We start from the raw sequence: 12,665 nt of genomic DNA on the forward strand, positions 1-12,665 counted from the left end.
TTTTAAAAATCTGACTTATTGGCTGGATTCACAACGAGTGTAGCTTTAATTCAGTACCCTGCATGTGTGTTTTAATGAACGTTTGAGTTTTAACGAGTGCTATTAGCATTCAGCGTAGCGCATTTGCATTTCCAGATGTCTAGATGGGACGCCTGTGTGTCGGGTCGACCTAAGAGGTTTAACAAGCTATAGTTTTGGCAAGTTGTTAGGACATCTACTTTGTGCATGACACAATACATTTTTCCAACAATTGTTTACAGATAGACTATTTCACTGTATCCCAAATCCAGTGGGTCAGAAGTTAACATACACAAAGTTGACTGTGCCTTTAAACAGCTTGGAAAATTCCATCATGGCTCTAGAAGCTTCTGTTAGGCTAATTGACATAATGACCTCATTTGAGTCAATTGGAGGTGTACCTGTGGATGTATTTCAAGGCCTACCTTCAAACTCCGTGCCTCTTTGCTTGACATCATGGGAAAATCTAAATAAATCAGCCAAGACCTCATTGTAGACCTCCACAAGTCTGGTTCATCCTTGGGAGCAATTATTCATTTCACATTCTTAAAATAAAGTGGTGATCCTAACTGAACTAAAACAGGGAATTGTTACTAGGATTAAATGTCAGGAATTGTGAAAAACTGAGTTTAAATGTATTTGGCTAAGGTGTATGTAAACTTCCAACTTCAACTGTATATAATGACGCAAAATACAAGGCATGTCTAGACCTCTACTTATTCATTCCTGTGAGAGACAGTAGAACGAGAGATTAAAGATGAGGACACTTACGATCCAGTCCGTTGACGTATCTCATGCTGATCTCACAGTGGCCCCACACTGCGCTGACGATGGGGTACAGCTTCTTCCCCTTCAGGCCTCTGAACGCCACTCCCAGGTACTGTCCGTCCACCGTGAAACTCAACGTGCCCTCGTCCATATCCAACACCACTAGAAGAGCGTCCGGCAATACGAAAGCCTCCTCGGGCTCTAAGAAACACGGATATGAAGGTAGGGAAGCCTGGGCCCGGTTCTTACTGTCATGGTACAGTCGGTTCCTGCCCAAGTCCCACCCCCAGGACTCTGAGTCACTGCCCACTAGCGCCATGTAGCCGACCGAGTGTAAGGGGGCGTCAGCGGTGGCAACTCCCACCACGGCGTGTGTTCCTCGCTGTCTCACTGGCCAGTGGATCCGCCAGACGTGAAGTCCCCGCGTGTAGCCCACTTGACCGCGGATGCAGTCGGTGCTCTGGGCTACAGGGTGGCGATGGAATGTCAGTTTGTCCTCCTCCTTGATGAAGACGTTGAGCGAGCGATCCTCTGGGTTCCAGGCGTGGCGGAGCTGTAGGTCTGGAGGCGCAGCAGGCATGTCTAGAAGTAGGTCCAACCGTGGTGGCTTGTGGAAGTCGGTGCCTCGCAGCTCGGGGTGGAGGAGCCGGCGGTGGGCCGAGGGACGGAACGAGGGTGAGCCGCCTTCGCCGCGACTGTCCACTGACTTGATGCCGCCAGAGATTTTCTGGCCCATGGTGGCGGTGAGAAAGGGGGGAGGAGGAAGCTGTTAGTTTGGGTCGGTTTGGTCCTCCGTCACCCTGGCGTTACCTCATCAAAGCGGATTTTCAGTGCAGTAACCAGGGGAACCACAGGGAGTGGTGATGATGCACTCCTGTTGCAGGCTCACGCCACAAAGCCGCCTTCAAAAGGGGCCAACGAAGACACGCCTGCGAGGAGAGCGCAGAGAGAGGAGAATGTGAGTACATGTAAGGTTACAGATTGTTATGACTACTCTGTTCTGGCCGAAATCACTGCCTCCCTGAAAAACAGTCACACAAAGTACTAGAGAGAGAGACAGCCAGACAAGACAGACAGGGAGAGAGAGAGAGAGACAGCCAGACAGACAGGGAGAGAGAGAGACAGCCAGACAAGACAGACAGGGAGAGAGAGAGACAGCCAGACAAGACAGACAGGGAGAGAGAGAGAGAGACACAGCCAGACAGGGAGAGAGAGAGAGAGAGAGAGACAGCCAGACAGGGAGAGAGAGAGAGACAGCCAGACAAGACAGACTGGGAGAGAGAGAGAGAGAGACAGAGACAAAGTGTGAACGACAGAGAAAAAGATGGAGAGAGGTGGAAGGGCAGCGAGAGAGGGAGCGAGAGAGAGATAACAGAGTAGATCAGGGGGGTAGTATGAAGGCTACTCCACAGCTCTTTATGCAAAATACAAACATGTGTGGGTGTTAACAGGAACAAATAAACGAAAGGGACGGGTGTACTGCAAACAAACACTTCCTGACTAACCTACCCCCTTTCCAGACTAACACACCCACACACATACACACTGATGGAAGGTAGGCCTACTCTTTCAACTTCTGCATCAAAGAGTACAGATGCCCACACACATACTGTTAACCCTCTACATTCGTACCCATATACAGGTTGAAAATGCCAGATTTGGACACTGGTTTTTCTTTCTTTCTCCTTTCATTTTGTATTTATATTGTGTGTATTTTCTGTAATTGATGTAATTCAGGGCTCATCTGTAAAAGAGACCTTGGTCTCAGCATGACTCCCTGATAAAATAAAGGTTAAATAAATAAAAATAAGTGCCTGAATTGGAACGCAGTGGCTGTACATGAACATTGTCTGAATGATGTCAGCGCTCAGGCTCTGCGCCTCACAGCGCTGTATGATTTGACCCACAGCCATTCAGAACTTCAGCACCACACAAGACAAGAAGTTACCCCCGTCACTCCCGCTAAATAGGCAACATTTCAAAAAATGTATCGTCTGAAGGAAATGCAGTAAATTAAGAGGAATATTCAATTATGAAAGTTGAGACATTGAAGATTATAATAAATACCGCTTTGATGTCATACGAGCAAGCCAAACATCCAAATGTGCACCTCACATTTCCATATCATAAAACTCATGTAATATAAAGTGTCAATGTTTATGATCAATGTTTTTTCTATTGTGAGAAAATTCATAGAGGAACAGGCACCTGAAAGCACACGACTCCTTTCTATGCGTACCGAGATTCCAATCTGTTTCTCTGAATTGTGAAAGTTTAACACTGTGAGATCATAACTTAGCTATTCATGTTGGCAATAGAACAAGATTTCAAATGATGCCCACCTGATGCCCACCTGACCCAGATTACGATTTATAATGGCCCGTTTTTGGATTGCATAAACAACTAATTGTGTGATGCGGAGGTGCAGGGCTGAGCTCCAAGCAAAACAACTACAAGTGTGCTTTCTCTAGTTTCTCAACGGCACAACTAGGAGAGTTCAAAAATGACTCTTCTTTGAGTCATAAAAGTGCATTGAATATGATTTTCATATATATTCTGTGAGAAATATATTTTGTGATGAGGAGGGGGTTGGGGGGTCGTATCGCTTTGACAATATCATAATATTTTTGTGCTAGTTGGCTGTACCTGCACAAAAACGCAAACATTTTTTTTCCCATGACTGATCAAAACGTATTTTCTCATGGCTCTCTGTTGTCCCTCTGCAGCAGACATATATTTATTTTTCCTTTATTTAACTAGGCAAGTCAGTTAAGAACAAATTCTTATTTTCAATGACGACCTAGGAACAGTGGGTTAACTGCCTTGTTCAGGAACAGAACGACAGATTTGTATCTTGTCAGCTCGGGGATTCGAACTTTCGGTTACTAGCACAACACTCTAAACCACTAGGCTACCCTGCCACCCCATATATATGGTGAGTATTTATGTTTGGAAAATCAAATCGCCATACATAGAGAATTGCAGTACATATCATATCGGCACCGAAGTATCATGGTAATATCGTGAAGTCCCTGGCAATTCCCAGCCCTTATCCATATTGGCCAATTCCCAGCCCTTATCCATATTGGCCAATTCCCAGCCCTTATCCATATTGGCCAATTCCCAGCCCTTATCCATATTGGCCAATTCCCAGCCCTTATCCATATTGGCCAATTCCCAGCCCTTATCCATATTGGCCAATTCCCAGCCCATATCCATATTGGCCAATTCCCAGCCCATATCCATATTGGCCCATTCCCAGCCCTCATCCATTTTAGCCCATTCCCAGCCCTCATCCATTTTAGCCCATTCCCAGCCCTCATCCATATTGGCCAATTCCCAGGAGTGTAAAGGGTTAAAGCATCCTGAGTGGTGTTCCTCTACAGCCAAGACTACAACTCAGAGGCGGCTAGCGTTCATTTAGATAATGCATTTTTAATGAGCGCCTTTTAGAAAAGGAGCAGAGTTGGCAAAAACAGGAAGGGAAAAAAAGGTAATAATTTATTGCCCCAATTCCTTGAGCTTCCCGGGCATAAAAAAACTCTTCAAAACAAAGTCCCTGTTTGCCACAGCCAAAACATCATTAATCAGAGGTGATGTGAAAAAGAACACTGAACTAGGAGATCATATAAGATTGGCTGATAATAAGTTAAAAACACTAGGGCTCTACATAACGCTAGCAGGCAGTTCCTGTTCCGACAAACACACACAGGTCCCACTTGGCTGCAAACACACACAGGTCCCACTTGGCTGCACGCATGCACACAAACAGACACACACACACAGTTCCTGTTCCGACAAACACACACAGGTCCCACTTGGCTGCACGCACACACACACACACACACACACACAGCTCAGCTGAAGTGATGTATACGTAACTTCCTGAACACAGGGAAAGGTACACTCATACCTCAGACTGGGAAGTGGCACTGACGCACCTCTTGGGGGTAAAGACACACAAAAGTATACACAGCTGACAGTTCCAGTAAATACGTAACGGTACTGTACTGGACACACAGATGACAGTTCCAGTAAATACGTAACGGTACTGTACTGGACACACAGCTGACAGTTCCAGTAAATACGTAACGGTACTGTACTGGACACACAGCTGACAGTTCCAGTAAATACGTAACGGTACTGTACTGGACACACAGCTGACAGTTCCAGTAAATACGTAACGACAGTTACTGTACTGGACACACAGCTGACAGTTCCAGTAAATACGTAACGGTACTGTACTGGACACACAGCTGACAGTTCCAGTAAATACGTAACGGTACTGTACTGGACACACAGCTGACAGTTCCAGTAAATACGTAACGGTACTGTACTGGACACACAGCTGACAGTTCCAGTAAATACATAACGGTACTGTACTGGACACACAGCTGACAGTTCCAGTAAATACGTAACGGTACTGTACTGGACACACAGATGTCAGACTGTGGAAGAGAGGTCTACTGTTGCTATGTAAGCTAAGGTAAGCACAGACACAGTAAAACAGTCAACACTCTGACACAGGGAGGGAAGACACAGCCTGAAAGAGAGAGGTCTGTCTATGTAATTTAACAGGAAGGAGGGTGACCAGACAGCCCTGGCTCACCCCCCCCCCCCTCCTCTCTCTCCCTGTCTTCCTCCCATCAAATGAGAAGAGGAATGACATCATGAGAGCAGAGTGCGTCTGTGTGTGTGGCACCAGAGTTAATTTTGTGTCTGTGTCTGTCACCAGAGTTCAGTTTGTGTCTGTGTGTGTGTGTGGCACCAGAGTTCATTTTGTGTCCGTGTCTGTCACCAGAGTTCAGTTTGTGTCTGTGTGTGTGTGTGGCACCAGAGTTAATTTTGTGTCTGTGTCTGTCACCAGAGTTCAGTTTGTGTCTGTGTGTGTGTGTGGCACCAGAGTTCAGTTTGTGTCTGTGTCTGTCACCAGAGTTCAGTTTGTGTCTGTGTGTGTGTGTGGCACCAGAGTTCAGTTTGTGTCTGTCACCAGAGTTCAGTTTGTGTCTGTGTGTGTGTGGCACCAGAGTTCATTTTGTGTCTGTGTCTGTCACCAGAGTTCAGTTTGTGTCTGTGTGTGTGTGTGGCACCAGAGTTCAGTTTGTGTCTGTGTGTGTGTGTGGCACCAGAGTTCAGTTTGTGTCTGTGTGTGTGTGTGGCACCAGAGTTCAGTTTGTGTCTGTGTCTGTGTGTGTGTGTGGCACCAGAGTTGTTTGTGTCTGTGTGTGTGGGGCACCAGAGTTCAGTTTGTGTCTGTGTGTGTGTGTGCGCACTCATGTCCACTTATCCCCTCTCCCCCCAGATGGCCCCTCTACTCAGCTGGCCCAGAACCAATTTGGGAGGACATGTGGCTGGCAACCTATGTGTTACACTCGTTGTCAAGGGGTTGCTTCACCGCTGACCTCCGTCGCCACGGTCATCATTACCACGGTTACCCCTCTGAAGGGACCTGGACACGGTGTTTGGCGTGAAGAGCTGCAACAGCAGCTGCTGTTTACACATGCACTCTCTTCCCCTATTTTTCTCATGTCTCTGGCACACTTCATGGTTCCCCCAGACTTCTGCTGATTCATTTAGGAGAGTGCTCTTCTGTCATCATCCCTTCATTTAGCTGGGTTAGACAGGTGTGGCAGTTAGGGGAGCAGACAGCAGAGGTGTCATGCACACACACTCACACGCATGGCAATTGAGAATATGTTTTGTAGTTACACTGACATGAGCATGGCCATCTCCTTTGTCATGACGTTGGCCTGTGGGTAAGGTTTATGACCCCCCATAAATACCTTTCTCCCTTTCATCTCTTGACTTTACTGAAGGACTCTTGAAAAGCCTAGAGTGGGGGAACATCAAAAGATGGGGAGAAAGGAACCATATTTCGGTAATCCAACCAGTTGAAAATATGCGTTAGTACTTAAAGAATATGATGTCAGTTCGTTTGTCATCTGAGACATTCTTATAAACTGTATCGGGGGAAAGTCTACACATTGTAGTTGCCCTCTGCCTCATAGACAGGCTTTCATGCATATCTCTCAGACAAGCCCTGACTCTGTAGACAGGCTTCAATGTGACACACACATTTACATTGCCTTCAGAAAGTGTTCACACACCTTGACTTTTCCCCCCCAACTTTTTTTGGTATATCCTACATTTTAAATGGATTTGTCATTGGCCTACACACAATATGTCATAATGGAATCGTTTAAGAAGTTTTTACAAATTCATTTTAAAAACTGAAAAGCTGAAAGTCAATAAAGTATTCAACATTTTTTATGGCAAGCCTAATAAGTTCAGAAGGAAACATTTGCTTAACTAGTGATATAATAAGATGCATGGACTCAATAATAGTGCTTAACGTGATTTTTGAATGAACACATCTCCGTACCTCACACATACAGATAATTGTAAGGTCCCTCAGTCGAGCAGTGAATTTCAGACAGATTCAACCACAAAGACTTGGGAGGTTTTCCAATGCCTCACAAAGGGTACCTATTGGTAGATAAAAACATTAGTACAAAAAAACAGACATTGAACATCCCTTTGAGCATGGTGAAGTTAGCAAATACACTTTGGAGGGTGTATCAATACACCCAGTCACTACAAACATACAGGCGACCTTCCTAACTCAGTTGCCTAGGGGAAGGAAATCGCTCAGGGATTTCACCATGAGGACAATGGTGACTTTAAAACAGTTAGAGTTTAATGGCTGTGATGGGGGAAAAACTAATAATGGATCAACAATCTTGTAGTTACTCCACAATACTAACCTAATTGACAGAATGAAAAGGAAGCCTGTAAAGAAAAAAAAAACATTCCAAAACATCCTGTTCACAAAAAGGCACTAAAGTAATACTGTAATAAATGTGGCAACGCAATTCACTTTTTTGTCCTGAATACAAAGTGATACATATATGTTTGGGGCAAATCCAATACATTACCGAGTACCACACTCTATATTTTCAAGCATAGTATCATGTTATAGGTATGCTTGTAATCGTTAAGGAGTGGGGAGTTTTTCAGGATGAAAAAGAAACAGAATGGGGCTAAGCACAAAATCCTAGAGGAAAACCCGGTTGCCTGCTTTCCATCAGACACTGGGAGATGAATTCACCTCTCAGTAAGACAATAACCTAAAACACAAGGCCAAATCTACACTGGAATTGCTTTCCAAGAAAGTGAATGTTCCAGAGTGGCTGAGTTACAGTTTTGACTGAAATCTTCTTGAGAATCTATAGTAAGACCTGAAAATGGTTGTCTAGCAATGATCAACAACCAATTTGACAGAGCTTTTAACAAGAATAATGGGTAAATGTTGCACAATCCAGGTGTAGAAAGCTCTTAGAGATTTACCCCAAAAAGACTCACAGCTGTAATCACTGACAAAGGTGTTTCTACAAAGTACTGACTCAGGGGTGTGAATACTTATGTAAATGAGATTTCTGTATTTAATTTTTAATACATTAGCAAAAATGTCTGAAAACATGTTTTCACTTTGTCATCGTAGGCATTGTAGTAGATGGATAAAAACAAAACAAACAAATCGCAACCATTTTGAATTCAGGCTGTAACTCAACAAAATCTGAAATAAGTCAAAGTGTATGAAGGCACAGTACACACACACACACACACACACACAGTTCATCAGGCTGACATTCTTGTCACAGTCATTACCTAGGAACAGCCACACACACACAGTCCTAGGGAAAACTCCTCACTCCCCATAATAATGTCTGGAACATGAACAAATGATCAAACAAAGTCAGTCAGCTTTACAGGAGGAAGAACCTTGACCAGTCTGTTAATGGGAATCCAAAGCAATGTGTTCACACAGACAAACACAGGCTTGTAGCAACCCTGGTTCCAATTAGAGGTGTGTGTGTGTGTGTGTGTGTGTGTGTGTGTGTGTGTGTGTGTGTGTGTGTGTGTGTGTGTGTGTGTGTGTGTGTGTGTGTGTGTGTGTGTGTGTGTGTGTGTGTGTGTGTGTGTGTGTGTGTGTGTGTGTGTGTTGCTAGGGGTGAACTGCAGTGAAGACTGAAGACTATACAAACTATTCCAAACAACCTCTAGTGTCTACATAGTTGAGATTCATTCCATGTGAGGATATGCCAGGGGTAGGTAGATTGTATGCAGTATGTCATTATTTAGTGTTATGTCAAAATAGACTGAATTCCACAGAATGATTGGTCTTTAAGAAAGAAGAAGTTATACTCCGTCTGAAAGCGGCCCGTTACTCCCATTGGACCATATAAAGAGAACAAGAAATGTGGGAAATCTCCCTCTTCCATTTATTTGAATCCATCATTCCCTCTCACCTGTTAGGCTAAAGAAACTCTTCCTTACTCTGTCCCTCCTCCCACCCCTCCATTCCACCTCTTTCCCCTCCATCCCCCTCTCTGTAGCAGCAGTAAACCATCAGCGAAAGGTAAAAACAGCACTAACACCCTGTAAATTGGTACAAATTACATCACACTGCCAACAAAATGGGCCAGTCGATTTGCAGTGCTGCAATCAATGAAAGCCTGACAGGCAGAGACGTCTGCTTTACACACACACTCACACACACAAACACACACACACACAAAAAAAACTGTGATAGGCCTGCGTGTTTTGGAAGATTAGCCTTTATGGCGATTTTAATGGTCAAGAGCACTTGGTTTAAACAAATAAATAATAATAAATATATTTTTTTTTTTAAATCGCACCAATGTATCAGTTTGAACTCAGTATTAAATGACCTGATATATTGCAGCCACAAACACACAGCAGGCATTATTAAACATTGACATCAAAACCATAGGCACGTAGTCATTGACACACACAATAGATTCTTACAATTCTTACATATAAACTTCAATGGGAGAAAGGATGTTCTATTTTTTTATTTTTACGATGAATGTCGTTTCAGAAGCCAGCAGCACCAAAGTGTCGGCGGAAGCACCACTTAACTGACGACCCGAAGTCAGCCTGCACAAGGAGTCGCTAGAGCGCAATGAGCCAAGTAAAGCCTCACCCAGCCAAACCCTCCCCTAACCTGGACAACGCTGGGCCAATTGTGCACCACTATGGGACTCCCGGTCACGGCCGGTTGTGACACTGCCTGGGATCAAACCCGGGTCTGTAGTGACACCTCAAGCACTGCGACGCAGTGCCTTAGAGCGCTGCTCCACTCGGGAGATAATCTTATAATCTTAACTCATTTAAATATGTAACGCCTCAAAACCGTCATCACGTGCGCATTATACGGCTTTGTTTACAAACTGTAAGATTGCTTGAGCTAACTAAACCCTTTTCGTGTGTGTTGTGCCTTTTAGTTAGCTAGCTACTGTACTTACCAGCATGGCAGAAAAAGCACAATGTTGTGACTGGATGCCATAGCATTCATTTAAAGTTACACTATTTTCCGAAGAATTAACATTTGACAGCAGTGGCTGCATTTCATTTCAGGCTCCACTGACAATTTCGATCATGTAAGTGCAGTGTACATTTAGAGCGAAGTTGCTTTATCAACTGGTGAGGACATTCTATAGGTCTTGCCAGGAAGCTAAACCTGAAGACGGATGCTGTGCCATTATTGACAGTGGATCTTGCAAGGGCTGACCATAATGTAAGTATCAGAGTTTGACGAGTCTGACTCGGAGGCTGGAACTGTGGCTGTTTTGACTTGTGAACGATATATTTTCTGTAACACACCTGTTAAGTCACTACGACGCCAGCATTGGCAGTGCAGCATTTAGGGTGATACGGCCTCCGCAGAAGTAAGGGCATTCATACTTCTTGACCTTCACAGAGCAGCACAGAGCTGTTGTGAGGAAAGTTGTCAAAGAAGTGAGTGTGTGCTTATACTGGACCTCCCACCCCCACCTACCATCAACCAATCACGTCAATACGAAGCTATACGGAGCCTCCACATGGTTACAACATTTGCGGTTCAGAGCTCAATTTGGCGTCCGCGTGCCTCTGGGGGACCCGCGTGCCTCTGGGGGACCCGCGTGCCTCTGGGGGACCCGCGTGCCTCTGGGGGATCAGCAATTGTGTCAGACAATCCATATGGAGCCGCCGACCACATTTTCAGATCAAACATAAAATTGGCTTTCAGCCCCCTACGTTGCGTCTGAGTAGCGCCAGCACACAGCCGACACGCAGGAATGTTGACCGAAAAGGAGTTTGTTGGGTATTATTATCACACTTTCCATCTCCTTTTGTCTTTCCCACTATCATCAAGCTATAATGATAGACATTTTAGAAAATTCAACATCTACTTTGTCTGCACAGCTTCCCAGGCAAACACACCAGCAGGAATGCTGTGATACAAAATCAGTTTTCCCAAGGCAAAGAAGACGGGATATGCTGAGAAGCCTGTGACAACAGACCAAACATACTGTAAGTCATATTGGTTGACCTGTCATATATTGCTGGTCTGTTTTTTGCTCTTGGAGCACGTTGAGAATCTACGGAAAGCGCTATATAAATGTGATCAATTATTATTTTTAGTTATTCACTTCAAATCAATTGAGCATTTCAGGCACAACAAATTTCCAAATACAAACATTGAAAAGTTTCACAAAAAAGTGCACGACCAAATATTGCATATTTGAAATTGAGTACTTCAAAAATACCAGAAAACACATTGTAGAATGAGTAGATCACTACATCAATAAATTGATCGCATCAGTAAATAAAAGGAAATTAAGTAAGGAAATTAAGCACTCCCCCTTTAACAAACATTTCACTTTTCAAAAACATTACAGGCTACGTAGAAGGGCTCCTGGATCTCCTCCCCAGCGAGGTCACCCTTGATCCAGCACCTTATGTGGGGAAGCTGTGCGAGCTGCCCATCACAGGACCCCTGTCTGCCCGGTGTGAGAGGCCTGACAAGGAGGAGGCCACCGCTGGATTTGTCTCCTGCTTTCATCTTGGGGAAGCCAAGTGGGTGACTGAAGTCAAGTAAGTGACTGAAGCCAAGTGGGTGACTGAAGTCAAGTAAGTGACTGAAGGCAAGTAAGTGACTGAAGGCAAGTAAGTGACTGAAGGCAAGTAAGTGACTGAAGGCAAGTAAGTGACTGAAGTCAAGTGGGTGACTGAAGTCAAGTGGGTGACTGAAGTCAAGTGGGTGACTGAAGCCAAGTAAGTGACTGAAGCCAAGTAAGTGACTGAAGCCAAGTGGGTGACTGAAGTCAAGTAAGTGACTGAAGGCAAGTAAGTGACTGAAGGCAAGTAAGTGACTGAAGGCAAGTAAGTGACTGAAGGCAAGTAAGTGACTGAAGGCAAGTAAGTGACTGAAGGCAAGTAAGTGACTGAAGGCAAGTAAGTGACTGAAGGCAAGTAAGTGACTGAAGGCAAGTAAGTGACTGAAGTCAAGTAAGTGACTGAAGGCAAGTGGGTGACTGAAGTCTGCTTGATTGATGTGGGGTACCTGGGTCTCTCTCCTCTGCAGCTCCCCTCACCATCAATCTCTGTAGTTGGCTGCAATACCTAAAGTCTGAGTAATTCACTTTTACTTGATATCAAATGTTGTTACTTTGTATTGTTATTTTCAAGCATTCTGATGGGAGATGAGTGGCTCAAAATGGCTTTTTATGTCATATGTCTCACCATTATTTCTCATGAGTGTTCATGTTGATAAATATTGTCTATGCTGGCCTAATGTAAATTATAAAATTAATGTCCCATAAATACATAATTCTGAACATATTGTCATTGATGATGCTAATGCAGAGGCACCAACACATTTTCTAGTACACTTATGTTATGCTGTTTTCAAGTATATTCCCTTGTGTCTAAGCTGACTAAGAGTTTATTCATTATGGTGAAGTGTATCAGTGAACTGTATTCTGTAATTAGTTACAAAACAATAGAAATGTAATTGTGTATTGCTGCGGTTT

General features: G+C 44.2%; 1 protein-coding gene across 6 annotated transcripts in view; it reads right to left on the reverse strand.

The window, feature by feature from the left end:
* LOC124041998 (SPRY domain-containing SOCS box protein 4-like) overlaps positions 1-12,665 on the reverse strand; it is a 129,927-nt gene that overhangs the window by 67,367 nt on the left and 49,895 nt on the right. For 5 of the 6 annotated variants that reach the window (XM_046360251.1, XM_046360249.1, XM_046360247.1 and 2 more), the window contains one exon: positions 790-1,715. In XM_046360251.1, coding sequence (XP_046216207.1) covers positions 790-1,522 — 733 coding nt within the window. In that variant the 5' untranslated portion in view covers positions 1,523-1,715. Of the gene's footprint in view, positions 1-789; positions 1,716-7,168; positions 7,219-12,665 lie in introns of those variants that run through there. The other variant, XM_046360252.1, reaches the window with a different exon arrangement.

Source organism: Oncorhynchus gorbuscha, linkage group LG08 (genome assembly GCF_021184085.1).
Source record: "Oncorhynchus gorbuscha isolate QuinsamMale2020 ecotype Even-year linkage group LG08, OgorEven_v1.0, whole genome shotgun sequence".
Lineage (NCBI taxonomy): Eukaryota > Metazoa > Chordata > Actinopteri > Salmoniformes > Salmonidae > Oncorhynchus > Oncorhynchus gorbuscha.